At 39.8% G+C, this 11,296-nt stretch overlaps 2 protein-coding genes across 2 annotated transcripts; both read left to right on the forward strand.

Moving 5' to 3' along the window:
- Window positions 1-145: 145 nt before the first annotated feature.
- LOC112022405 (uncharacterized) lies at window positions 146-643 on the forward strand. The gene has a single exon (XM_024054998.1). It carries the CDS (start codon window positions 146-148, stop codon window positions 641-643), a length of 498 nt encoding a protein of 165 aa, XP_023910766.1.
- Window positions 644-1,599: 956 nt separating this feature from the next.
- On the forward strand, window positions 1,600-5,677 carry LOC112022404 (uncharacterized). The gene is made up of 3 exons (XM_065760463.1): window positions 1,600-2,971; window positions 3,569-4,672; window positions 4,719-5,677. The coding sequence occupies exons 1-3, from the start codon at window positions 1,600-1,602 to the stop codon at window positions 5,675-5,677; spliced, it is 3,435 nt and encodes a 1,144-aa protein (XP_065616535.1).
- The last annotated feature ends 5,619 nt before the right edge of the window (window positions 5,678-11,296 follow it).

Consider the following 11,296-nt stretch of genomic DNA (forward strand, 5'->3'; position numbering starts at 1 on the left):
CCTTTCAACCCCAGTGGAGCTTTTCTGTCCCTGTCCCCGTACAGGTATCCCGTCCCCCTCTAATGCTCTGGCACTGGTAGGGCGTCCCAAATCACCATCCAAAACACAACCACAGCTCACCTCACTACCTGTACAACTTACCATCATGGAGTCCCTTGAAGGATTATGGAAAAAACTCTCCCTATTAGATGAAGAAGAAACTGGAATCGCTTGCCCAAAGAAAGCAGAGCCTGACACTTTCACTCTTGCTGCAAAATTTTTGACAAAACGAGTCGTCAACGTGGAATCTGTGGCTCGTACGTTCAGGCCACTTTGGAGATCGAAAAAGGATGTTCAAATTAAAGATATGGGCGACAACATCCTGTTCTTTAACTTTGAAGACGAATGTGATTTAGACAGGGTAATTGAATATGAGCCTTGGACATATGACAAACACCTTGTGGTCTTTGAGAAAGTGACTGCAAATGTGCCCTTATCATCACTTGCATTCCAATTTACAACATTCTGGATCCAAATCCATGAACTACCAGTCCAATGTCTTAACCAAGAAACACGGGATGCCATTGGAAGCTCTTTGGGCACACCACTACTCATGACTGATACAGAAAGTGAAGGAGGTAAGGGAAATTATTTACGAGTTTGAGTTCGAATTGATATAACTAAACCTTTGAACAGGGTACGCAAGGTTTGGTCCGATGAGTCTGTCATTAGGTGCGCAATTTTGAAGTACGAGCGCCTCCCAAACTTCTGCTACTGGTGCGGACTGGTATCCCATGATGACCGATACTGTGAACGCTGGTTGAGAAGCAAAGGATCACTGAAAAAGTCAGACCAAAATTTTGGGGATTGGATGAGAGCAGAGATAGACATCACCACCTGAAAAACCTCCATTACTGTACCTGGAACCAGACCAAAACACCCAAAAAGCAAAAAACCACCACCACAAACTCCCACTGCCTCAAACATCCAATCACCGCCATCCCAACCACGTGACCTTCCACCAACCCCGGCGACAATCCCAACAACTATCACTACCATGGCAATAAATGAGGTCATAATTGCTCATCAATCTGTAGCTGAATGGAAGGCGAATCAAGCATTGAATGTTCCTAACGGCTGTATCTCTGGCACAGAGGAAGCAACCGTTGAAAAATCCAGTATAAATGCCAACATTGATGATAAAGAGAAAGTTTTTAACTCCTCACACTCTAATACCGAGACCAAACTGGACCTCAAGCCCAAAGTTCTATCCCAACACACTCCTACCACTATTGGGCCATGCACCACTCATCAGCCCACCATCACCACACAAAGCCAACCCCACCTCATCCCTACCACTATTGGGCCATGTACCAATCACCAGCCCACAAATATCACACAAAGCCAAACCAAACCTTTGCCAACCAAATCAACATGGGTTAGAATCCCACGTGACATACAAAGCAACCCAAATGACGTGCTCATGATTGAGAGAAAACATAAAAGAAGTGATGAGTCTGAAGAAGGTAGCCGTCCAACAAAAAAAATCTCAGTGCCCTATGAGGAATCCCCAGAAGCTTGCCCAACGGTGGTGGCTGCTAGGCAGCCCCGTCGACATCAATGAACACCATAAGCTGGAACTACCGTGGTTTAGGACGACCATGTGCAGTTCAGGAACTCACCGAGATGGTGAAAAAATACGCTCCCACAATTGTTTTTCTCATGGAAACAAAATCAAAAGACTCTTACATGAAGAATTTAAGGGTAAAACTGCATCTAGACAATGTTCACATAGTCTCTAGACTCAATATTGGTGGTGGCCTTGCACTGTTTTGGAGTAGAGACATCAATCTACACGTGCTAGATGCAACACCCACTTACATTGATGTAGTGGTGAACCTAGGAGTGGATGACGCCTGGCGGTTTACGGGTTTTTACGGAAACCCTGTAACGGCCAACCGGGAACACTCTTGGGCACTACTAAAACATTTAAGCCACAAAATGGATCTCCTTTGGATTTGTACGGGAGACTTCAATGAAATTGTCAGAATAGAAGAGAAACTGGGTGGTGCAATGCGACGGGAGAGACAAATGATTGACTTTAGAGAAGCCCTTGACTTCTGTAGATTCCAGGATTTGGGTTTTGTTGGTTTGCCGTTCACGTGGTGCAATAACCAATTTGATGGTACAGTGACTTGGATTAGATTGGACAGAGGAGTAGCAACCAATCCATGGATCCAAATGTTCCCATCAACCAGAGTTCATCATATCTCAGGTTCGCTTTCGGATCATAGCCCATTATGGATATGTACAGAAGATGAAAATGCTCGGTTTTACAGGAAAAGAAAACCTTTTAGGTTTGAAGCGGTTTGGATGAAGGATGAAGGGTATGAAGCGGTGATAAAAAACTCATGGGAGGTCCATACAATGGAAAATCCGATGGACAGAGTGGAAAAAAAATTAGAGGCTTGCCGATTATCTCTTCAGTCTTGGAGTAAACACTTTTTCGGCAACATCTGTCGCATGCTGCAACAAAAGAAAAAATTGCTAATGCAGGCAGAAGCAAACTCCATGAACGGTTCCAACCATGCCCAGGTGAGAATTCTAAAGGCTGAGGTGCATGATTTGATGACCAAGGAAGAGTGCCTTTGGCAGCAAAGATCAAGGGTGAATTGGCTGAAAGCGGGAGACCTTAACATAGCCTATTTCCATAGCCGGGCAAACCAGAGAAACCGAAGAAATTTCATATCTAAACTGACCCTTGATAGTGGGGAAGTTGTGGAGGATGAACAGAAGATCGGGGAGGCCTTTGTGCAGTACTTCCAATCTATTTTCCAGACAGCCAACCCAGCCGGGTTTGATCCAATCCTTCAAGGGATCGAGCCCAAAGTGACACCACAAATGAATGCTGACCTAACCCAACCTTTCACAGCCTTGGAGGTGGAGCAAGCACTCAAGCAAATGAAACCTATGACAGCCCCTGGACCCGATGGTATGCCCCTACTTTTTTACAAATCTTATTGGAACACTATTGGGTCTGATGTTTTAGATGCAACCTTATCTGTCCTAAATTCGGGAATAATGCCTCCAAATCTAAACCATACTTTCATTACCCTCATCCCCAAAACAAAATCACCAACAAACCTAAAAGATTACCGACCCATAAGCCTTTGCAATGTCATATAAAAAATAATCTCTAAAACCATAGCCAACCGACTCAAAAAAATCCTCCCTACACTTGTGTCTGAGACTCAAAGTGCTTTCATGTTAGATCGTCTCATTACTGATAACATTCTTGTTGCCTTTGAAACACTTCACCACCTAAAAAATAAAAGAAAAGGCAAAACAGGGTTCATGGCCCTAAAACTTGACATAAGTAAAGCATATGATAGGGTTGAATGGGATTTCTTGGATAAAATCATGGAGAGATTGGGATTTGATAGAAAATGGAGGATTCTAGTGGGTTGTTGCTTTCGTTCGGTCTCTTTCTCTATCATGATTAATGGAGAGCCTTATGGTTTTTTTCATCCAAGTAGGGGTCTCCGCCAAGGAGACCCTCTATCACCTTACTTATTTCTTTTATGTGCAGAAGGTCTTCATTCTCTAATACAACAGGCAGCTGACAATGGAGAACTACGTGGAGTGTCTGTCTGCAAAGAAGGACCAAAAATCACCCACTTATTCTTTGCAGACGACAGCTTGCTTTTTTGTAGAGCCAATGATACTGATTGCCAAAAAGTAATGAATATCCTCACAGTGTATGAAGAAGCGTCAGGGAAGAAAATCAACCGTGGCAAAACACAATTATTCTTCAGCACAAATACTCAAGATAACATCAAGAATAGGGTGAAGGACTTGGTGGGGGTTGAGGTGGTGACTCACTATGAGAAATATTTGGGTATGCCATCATTTGTAGGGAGAGCAAAGAAGGAAACCTTCAGCTATATTAGAGAGAGAGTGTGGCACAAAATCCAAGGATGGAAAGAAAAACTCCTATCACAAGCTGGTCGGGAGATCCTAATCAAAGCGGTTATCCAAGCAATGCCGACATTCACTATGGGGTGTTTCAAACTCCTCAAAAACTTGTGCAAGGACATTGAAGCATTGACTAGAAAATTTTGGTGGGGGTATTCGGGTGAGGCAAGAAAAATCCATTGGATAGCTTGGAAAAAACTTTGCTTGCCAAAATTACATGGTGGTTTGGGCTTTAGGGAATTGGAAAAATTTAATCTAGCTCTCCTAGGCAAACAGATTTGGAGATTAATCCATAATACCGATTCTATGTTCTACAAAGTCTTCAAAGCAAGGTTTTTCCCCACGTGCTCAGTTCTTGAAAGTGGGGTAAAATCCAATGGATCATATGCTTGGCAAAGCATTCTCAAGGCAAGGGAGGTGGTCAAGCAAGGAGCATATTGGCGGATTGGGGATGGTACTTCAATGCAGATTAGGGGTGATAAGTGGCTGCCTGATATGTCAACAAAACATATCATCTCTCCCCAAAAAAACCTCCCTATGAATGCAAAGGTATGTGCTCTTATTGATGAAGAAGGCCCAAGGTGGATTATAGAGCGAGTAACGCAGGAATTCTTTCCCCATGAAGCCCAACAGATTCTTGGCATCCCTCTAAGCTCAAACCGGGTCCCTGACCTTCTCATTTGGGCTGTCACCAAGTCAGGGAGATACACGACCAAGAGTGAGTACAAAATGCTGATGTCTAAGCCGGTCTTGTCCACTCCTAGTCCATTTGATACTTCAGCTCAAACAAGCTGTTGGAGAAGAATTTCACTTCCTATGGAGAGCTTGTCGTGATTCACTCCCCACCAAAAAGAATCTGCTGGCTAGGAATGTAACAAAGAATGCACTATGCGAATGGTGCAATGAGGAAGTTGAGGACTCTGTTCATGCCTTATGGGGCTGCCAAGCACTCAAGGAGGTCTGGTGGAAAGAAGAAATCCTCAGAAATCACCTCTCCATGCGCTTCGTGGACTTCAGAGACCTGTGGATTGGTATCACAAGTTTAGATGCACCAAACCTGGCTGAACGGTTTGCCTTTGCTGCATGGAGTATATGGAACAAAAGAAATGCCGCAAGAATGCACGCATCTTCCATTCCGTTCCATCTGCTGTACCAAGACATGAGAGAGAGATTACTCGAATACTGGTTAGCACAAGGGCCTCCCATACCTGAGTTTAGGCCCGCAGGTGCAACACGTTGGTACCCACCCCAGATATCACAGCACAAAGTCAATTACAATGGAGCTCTGTTTAAAGAAATCTGGCAGTCGGGAGTTGGTGTAGTAGTCAGAGATGCAGATGGAAGGGTGTGTGGTGCTCTCTCAGACAAAACGGTTCTGCCTACTACAGTAGATGAGGTGGAGGCCATCGCATGTAGAGAAGCCGTTAGATTCGCTCTTCAGCTGGGATTGGCAGACGTGGTTTTTGAAGGGGATTCAGAATCCATCACAAATGCTATCAACTCGGGCTTTCCTTGCTTCAGCTCTTTTGGTCATATTCTAGATGATATAAAAGCCTTGGCTTTGAACTTTGTTTCAGCCACCTTTATGCACGTAAAGAGACAAGGAAATGCCGTAGCAGATAAACTGGCTAAGGCTGTAAAAACTATTCCTTGTCCCCATGTTTGGTCAAATGACATCCCAAGTGATGTGCAACAGCTTGTTATCCATGATTGTATTCTTTGATTAATAAAAGCATTGACTTGATTCTCAAAAAAAAAAAAAAAAAAAAAAAAGTAGAGTAAATTCTCCGTAAAAAAAAAGCTATAGTAAATCACACAATATCACAACTAACAAAACTTTGGGGAAGCCCAGAATTCTTTTTCTAAGTGATAATTTTTTATTCATCAACGTGTCAGAATAATATAATCGGGCTTTCACTTTTAAAAAATAAATAATTGGTAAACGATTCCAAAGTTGCAGGCTCCATTATATTTGTATGGATATATAAAATTTGTTTTTTCTTGGGGCTGAAGGAATAAAGTAATATACTATACGGTTTAAAAAAAAAAAAGGTATTATACTATACAAAAAGATTATCACTTCTCTCAAGTTAAGTCATTCTTAAATCTAGATGAGCTTGAAAAGTTTTAGTTTGTGGTACTAGGATTCGGATATTCTTAATTAAAGCTGGATGGCACTGGCATGTATATACAGTTTCGTAATTATATTTTATTTTTTGGCTCAATGCTTACTTGAAGTATCTAAACAACACAAAATCTTTATTTTTTTGCTAACCACACAAAATCTTTAAATATTGCTGATATGTAACAGGTGTATGTATTAACGTATGATACATAAACCTTCTTCCCCTGCCAATTCCAACCCGGGAAGCCAAATGTTAGTGTTTCCCTCAGTTTTGTTAATCATAATTCCATATAAAACTAGATTAAACTGTACGTTTAAGATTTCATTTGATCTCTATTTAATGCCTGGATAGGACTCTAATTTGATTTGTCGGTGTCACTACCCCTTTTACCCTCTCTACCTATAATAATATATTTTTTCTTCGAATAGACATGAAAATCGAGAAAAATCAAATTTGAGTCGGAAAAACAACTGGTTAAAATAGTCAAATTAAGCCAAATCTAGAAGTTTTATAGCAAAATGCAATATCTAACCAAGTTTGACCGTTAAATTCGATGGTCCTATCAAAGTGAATGTTGGTCTGAGTGTAGATATTTCAATTTCCTTTAAAAAGAGTGTTCATTCGTGAATATCAAATGTAAACCGCCAGAGAGATATCACAAAAAAAAAATTACGAAATTTCACCACTTGCAACTCGCTTTTTTACACAAGTGTTGGAGAGTTTGACCAAATTGGTTAGATAATATTTTAAGAGGGGAAGGGGAAGTTCAAATTATAAGGGTGTTTGGTTTGTGTTTTCAAACATCAATTTTCAGTTTTTAAACAACATTACATATATTTCTAGTTTCTATACATTTTTTCACTCACACGTATTTTCATAAATATTTTCAAACAACAATTTTCAGTTTTTAAACATATGTATTAAACGGATCCTAAATATCTCCATTAATTAGAAACATCAATTTTTTTTTTTTTTTTTTTTAAAAAAAAAAAAAAAAAAAAAAAAAACAATTTGACCTTTTTTTTTTTCAATCAATAAGTATTATTGATAATAAAAGCATTGCAAATTCAATTACAACCAATACAATCAAACAATAGGTGATGAATGAGAGAAAATAGAAAATTTAATACATAAAATGCCGTGATTCCACTAAGTGAAAAGATAAAAGGCCCTTATTTATTCCTCATGAAATACCTACACTTACAAATATCAGAATTAGAAAAAAAAAAATCAAAATTAACGCTGACTCAACCTCAATTGCATAGTTGTCAAAATTAGATTCGTATCTGTATGGGATAAAAACTGAGAAACCTAAGCTCCAATTTAAGGTTTTGATTTAGGCCCAATACAATTTATTTTTAGAAATGAGTATGTGGGCCAACGCTTGGGCTTCTTGACTTAACAGCTTGGAGAATAAAAGAAAAGGGATGAATCCATGATTTATCAATAATAAGGATATAGAAAAAGATCAAATTTCTTATTTATCTTTCTCCTCAGGCTGGCCGAGGATCATTATTACACTTGAGAGAACTTTACAATTTATATTCTGAGTTTGAGTTTTTGTTTTTCCAATCCCTATTCACTTGGGATCTTTCCCCTTTTATGACCACCTGGTTCCCATCTTAGCCTTTCACTTGGAGGGCTGCTAAGCTTCCCTTAGATACTTGTCCCATCCTTGCCTTGCTAGTGGTGGTTGAGTAAGATACAAATTGTGTGGGCACTTTTCAAGTGTCATTTTGCCTATAATGCGGCAAGCTAGGTTGTTGCAGTGTATTTAATGCAGAGGTGATGGTTGTTTTATTGGGACGCTTCCTTTCTCTCTTGCATACATTCGTCAATGCAGCCTTCTTCAATTTTCTAGCTCTTAATTCAGGTGGGTACCCCCTCGTCTTCTTTGAGACAACCTTTGTGGTGCCTCCTCAGGTGTGAGGTTTTCCTCGGGTTTACTTGTTCGTCGGTTAAACTGGGTATCTCAATTGGGCTGAGCCTAGTTTGAAGGTGGTCGGACCTGGTCACTCCTTGAGCTTGTTTTAACAAGGGTGCCACACCCAAACCCCCCATAATAGCCCCCCAAAACTCCACTTCCTTGGATATTTGAGGACGTAGGGTTTTGGTCAGGAGCAGGGGTGCTAATACATGCATCATATTTTAACACATAAGTGTGTCTTTTCAAATGGCTCTGCATGTTCCCAACATTTCAGCTTCCTAATGCTATAGTTAATGTTGTAGGCGGCTACGTGTTCCCCACGTTCTACAAAGAGATGAAGATCGGTCGAGCTATTTCTCTTTGGTAAACGAGCGGGAAAATTGCAGCCCCTTCTCCACATATATAAAGGGGGGTTGGGGCTCATTCTCACCCTTAAAGAAGTCTCTCAAAACCAAAAAAAAGTTGCCTGAAGACTTGTGCTCCCAATTATGTAAGTTTCTTGCACCTCCTTCGATCCTTGGTCATTAGAGTTTTTCCTTTAGTTTTTCTTTTGTTTTTACTCTCCTTAGGATGTGTAGGTTTGCTAACTTAGTAGATACTCCCAAGAAAAGCAAGTCCTTTAAAACCAAATATGGCATTCCTTCTAATGTTTCTATTGACACTGTGAAGTGGGGAAACAATACATGAAAAGGCCGACAAGGGTTGTGGCCATTCCGATGATTAACTTCATAGAAGGTGGAATGAGGATTCCCATAGATAAGGTCATGAGGGATTTTTTGTTATTCTTTAGGATTTGTCTTACCCAATGTTCCCCTAACCTTTTCCAAGTAGTTAATAGCATAGCTTGGCTAAACAAAAAGATGGGTATCAACCTTACTCACCACGAAATTAACTGGGTATACAACTGTTATGATAGCTCCGGCTCTGGGTACTACCTTCAGACTAGGAACTCTCTCGTCAGGTTGATATTTTGTCTTCTTGAAACTAACAAAGGCCTGAATGAGGACTACCTAATAATCTCAAGGAACTGGCACGATGGACTTCATTGTCTTGTCTGAGATGGAGCGCTAGGTGGGGGAAGGGAGTCTAGGGGTGTGATATTTCTTTTATAGCGTAGAGTTTTTCTTTGAATTTTTTGCAACTTAGTACTTAATAAATGTTATTTCTCTATTCTATTCCACGAAATCTAGTTGTTCAATCATGGACGCGTTGTTTGTACTCGAGGAAAAATCTGCAGTTCTAATGCTTGACAAGCCAACTTCCATAGGTATCACTACTTCTATTCCAAATGTTATGGAAAAGGGGGTTTCCCCTGTGGACCTCCTATGTGTGGTCCGGTAAGCCCACAACACATGGGGTTATTCTTTGGCCCACTCTCCTTTGGCACTATCCAACCTCTTCTTCAGTCCATTGACAATAGCTTTGTTCGTGGCTTTGGCCTAACCATTGCTCTGAGGATATGTCAGTGACGAATACATGTTTTTAATCCTGAGGTCACTATAGTACTTTTTGTATGCCTTACTTTCGAATTATAGTCTGTTGTTTGAGACTAGGGCTTTTGGTATCCCGAACTTAGTGACAATGTTCTTCTAGATGAATTTCTTCACATTGACATATCGGATGTTTGCCAAAGCCTCGGCTTCTGCCAATTTGGTAAAATAATTAGTCGCTACTATAACAAACCACCTATTACCTGTGGCTTGAGGGAATGGGCCTATAATATTTAGCCCCCACTAAGTGAAAGACCATGGAATAGAAATTGGATTGAGATTCCTTCTGAGCTAATGGATGTTTGATGCATGCCTTTGTCATTGGTCACACTTCTTAACATATTCCATGGTATCTCTTTGCATACTTGGCCACCAAAATCCTTGTGTCATTACTCGATGGGCCAACACTAGTGTGGCTCCCACAAAACCCTTCAAGCAATTCGTCAAGGAGTCCCATTGCAGTCTTTGGGTGCACACATAATAGGTAAAGCCCCCCCCCCCCCTCCCCAAGATCGTTAGTATAGTCCTTTCCCAACTTATAGCCAAAACTTGGCTGATTTTCTTTGTATCTTCTTGGCTTCCTTCTTTTCACTCGGGAGTGTTTCGTCAAAGATGAATGAGATAATAGGGTCCATCCAACTCGGAGAGGCAGTCGAGGTTGCAGCTACGCAGCACAGATGATCTGTGCTCTAGAGCTCCAATGACTCTACTGAGATATTCCGAGGTATACAATCTCCCATAGATGAAGCTAGAGTGGCTAAGGAATCTGCATGATTGTTACTCCCTCTAGAAATCAGAGATACCTTCACCAACCCAAAACTTGCTTGCATTGATAGTACTAGCTTTAGGTATTCTACCATTCTGGGGTCCCTCGCTTCAAATATCCCTTCAACATGGCTCACCACCAACTGTGAATCTGAATAAACCTCCAACTCCACTACATCTAGCTTCATGGTTACTCGGAGTTCGGCCACCAGTGCTTTGTATTCAAGTAGAGCGGGGCATAATTGTCATCCCTAGCTACATCCACAATATTTTCACAAAAAATCATAAGTTGTAAGTTTTTATTAGCTCTAATTTGAATCTACAACTCAAATTACTTTTTTGTCCATTCATAACAACCAGTAACAATATACCATTTAAGGTTTGTTGTGAAAATGTTGTACAAATATTGTGAACATAACATTTCTCAAGTTTTTATGGAAAAAAAAATTAAATTTTTAATAGCTTTTTCTATTTCCCATAAAAATAGTTTTAAAATTTTCCTAATATAGTTCATTAACAAATACTCTAAGGGCATTTTTTAATTGGACTTTTTTTTTTTTTAAAAGAAAAGCTAACCGGACTCCTAATTAATAGAAGTATTACATTCGCAATATTTTACAACAAATTATAAGTGATAAGTTGTTATTGTTCTAATTTAAACCTATCACTAAATTGTCCACCAACTGCAACCCGTAATGGTAAGATAAAATTTAGAATGTAGCGGAAACAAAACAAACATAAACATAACTTCAGCCATAGCTGTTAAGTGTTTAGAGAAAAAGAAGACTTACTATATGATAGTATATCTATAAAAAGTTTCTTCTAGATTATGACCTTTACTTTACATATTTCCATTTGATGGAGACATGCTATATATATAGGCTAGACTAGGGACCCTTTTAAATTAAGATTTGTTTCATAACCCTCCTTCTATCAAGGAGTTGAAAACTTGTAACTTCAAGGTGTTTATTAACCAAATAAGTAATACAAATTGAGAATTACTTAGAAATTGTTATTCTCCATAACATTTTTCA

Source organism: Quercus suber, unplaced genomic scaffold, assembly GCF_002906115.3.
Source record: "Quercus suber isolate HL8 unplaced genomic scaffold, Cork oak 2.0 scaffold_369, whole genome shotgun sequence".
Classification (NCBI taxonomy): Eukaryota; Viridiplantae; Streptophyta; class Magnoliopsida; order Fagales; family Fagaceae; genus Quercus; species Quercus suber.

What these genes read in the sequence shown, in the direction of transcription:
- LOC112022404 (XM_065760463.1), top strand. Translation starts at nt 1,600, where the DNA reads ATGAACACCATAAGCTGGAACTACCGTGGTTTAGGACGACCATGTGCA. An exon ending in GACAGCCCCTGGACCCGATG is followed by an intron (nt 2,972 to 3,568) that starts GTATGCCCCTAC and finishes TTTTATGTGCAG; the next exon opens with AAGGTCTTCATTCTCTAATA. An exon ending in AGGGAGATACACGACCAAGA is followed by an intron (nt 4,673 to 4,718) that starts GTGAGTACAAAA and finishes GTCCACTCCTAG; the next exon opens with TCCATTTGATACTTCAGCTC.
- LOC112022405 (XM_024054998.1), top strand. Translation starts at nt 146, where the DNA reads ATGGAGTCCCTTGAAGGATTATGGAAAAAACTCTCCCTATTAGATGAA.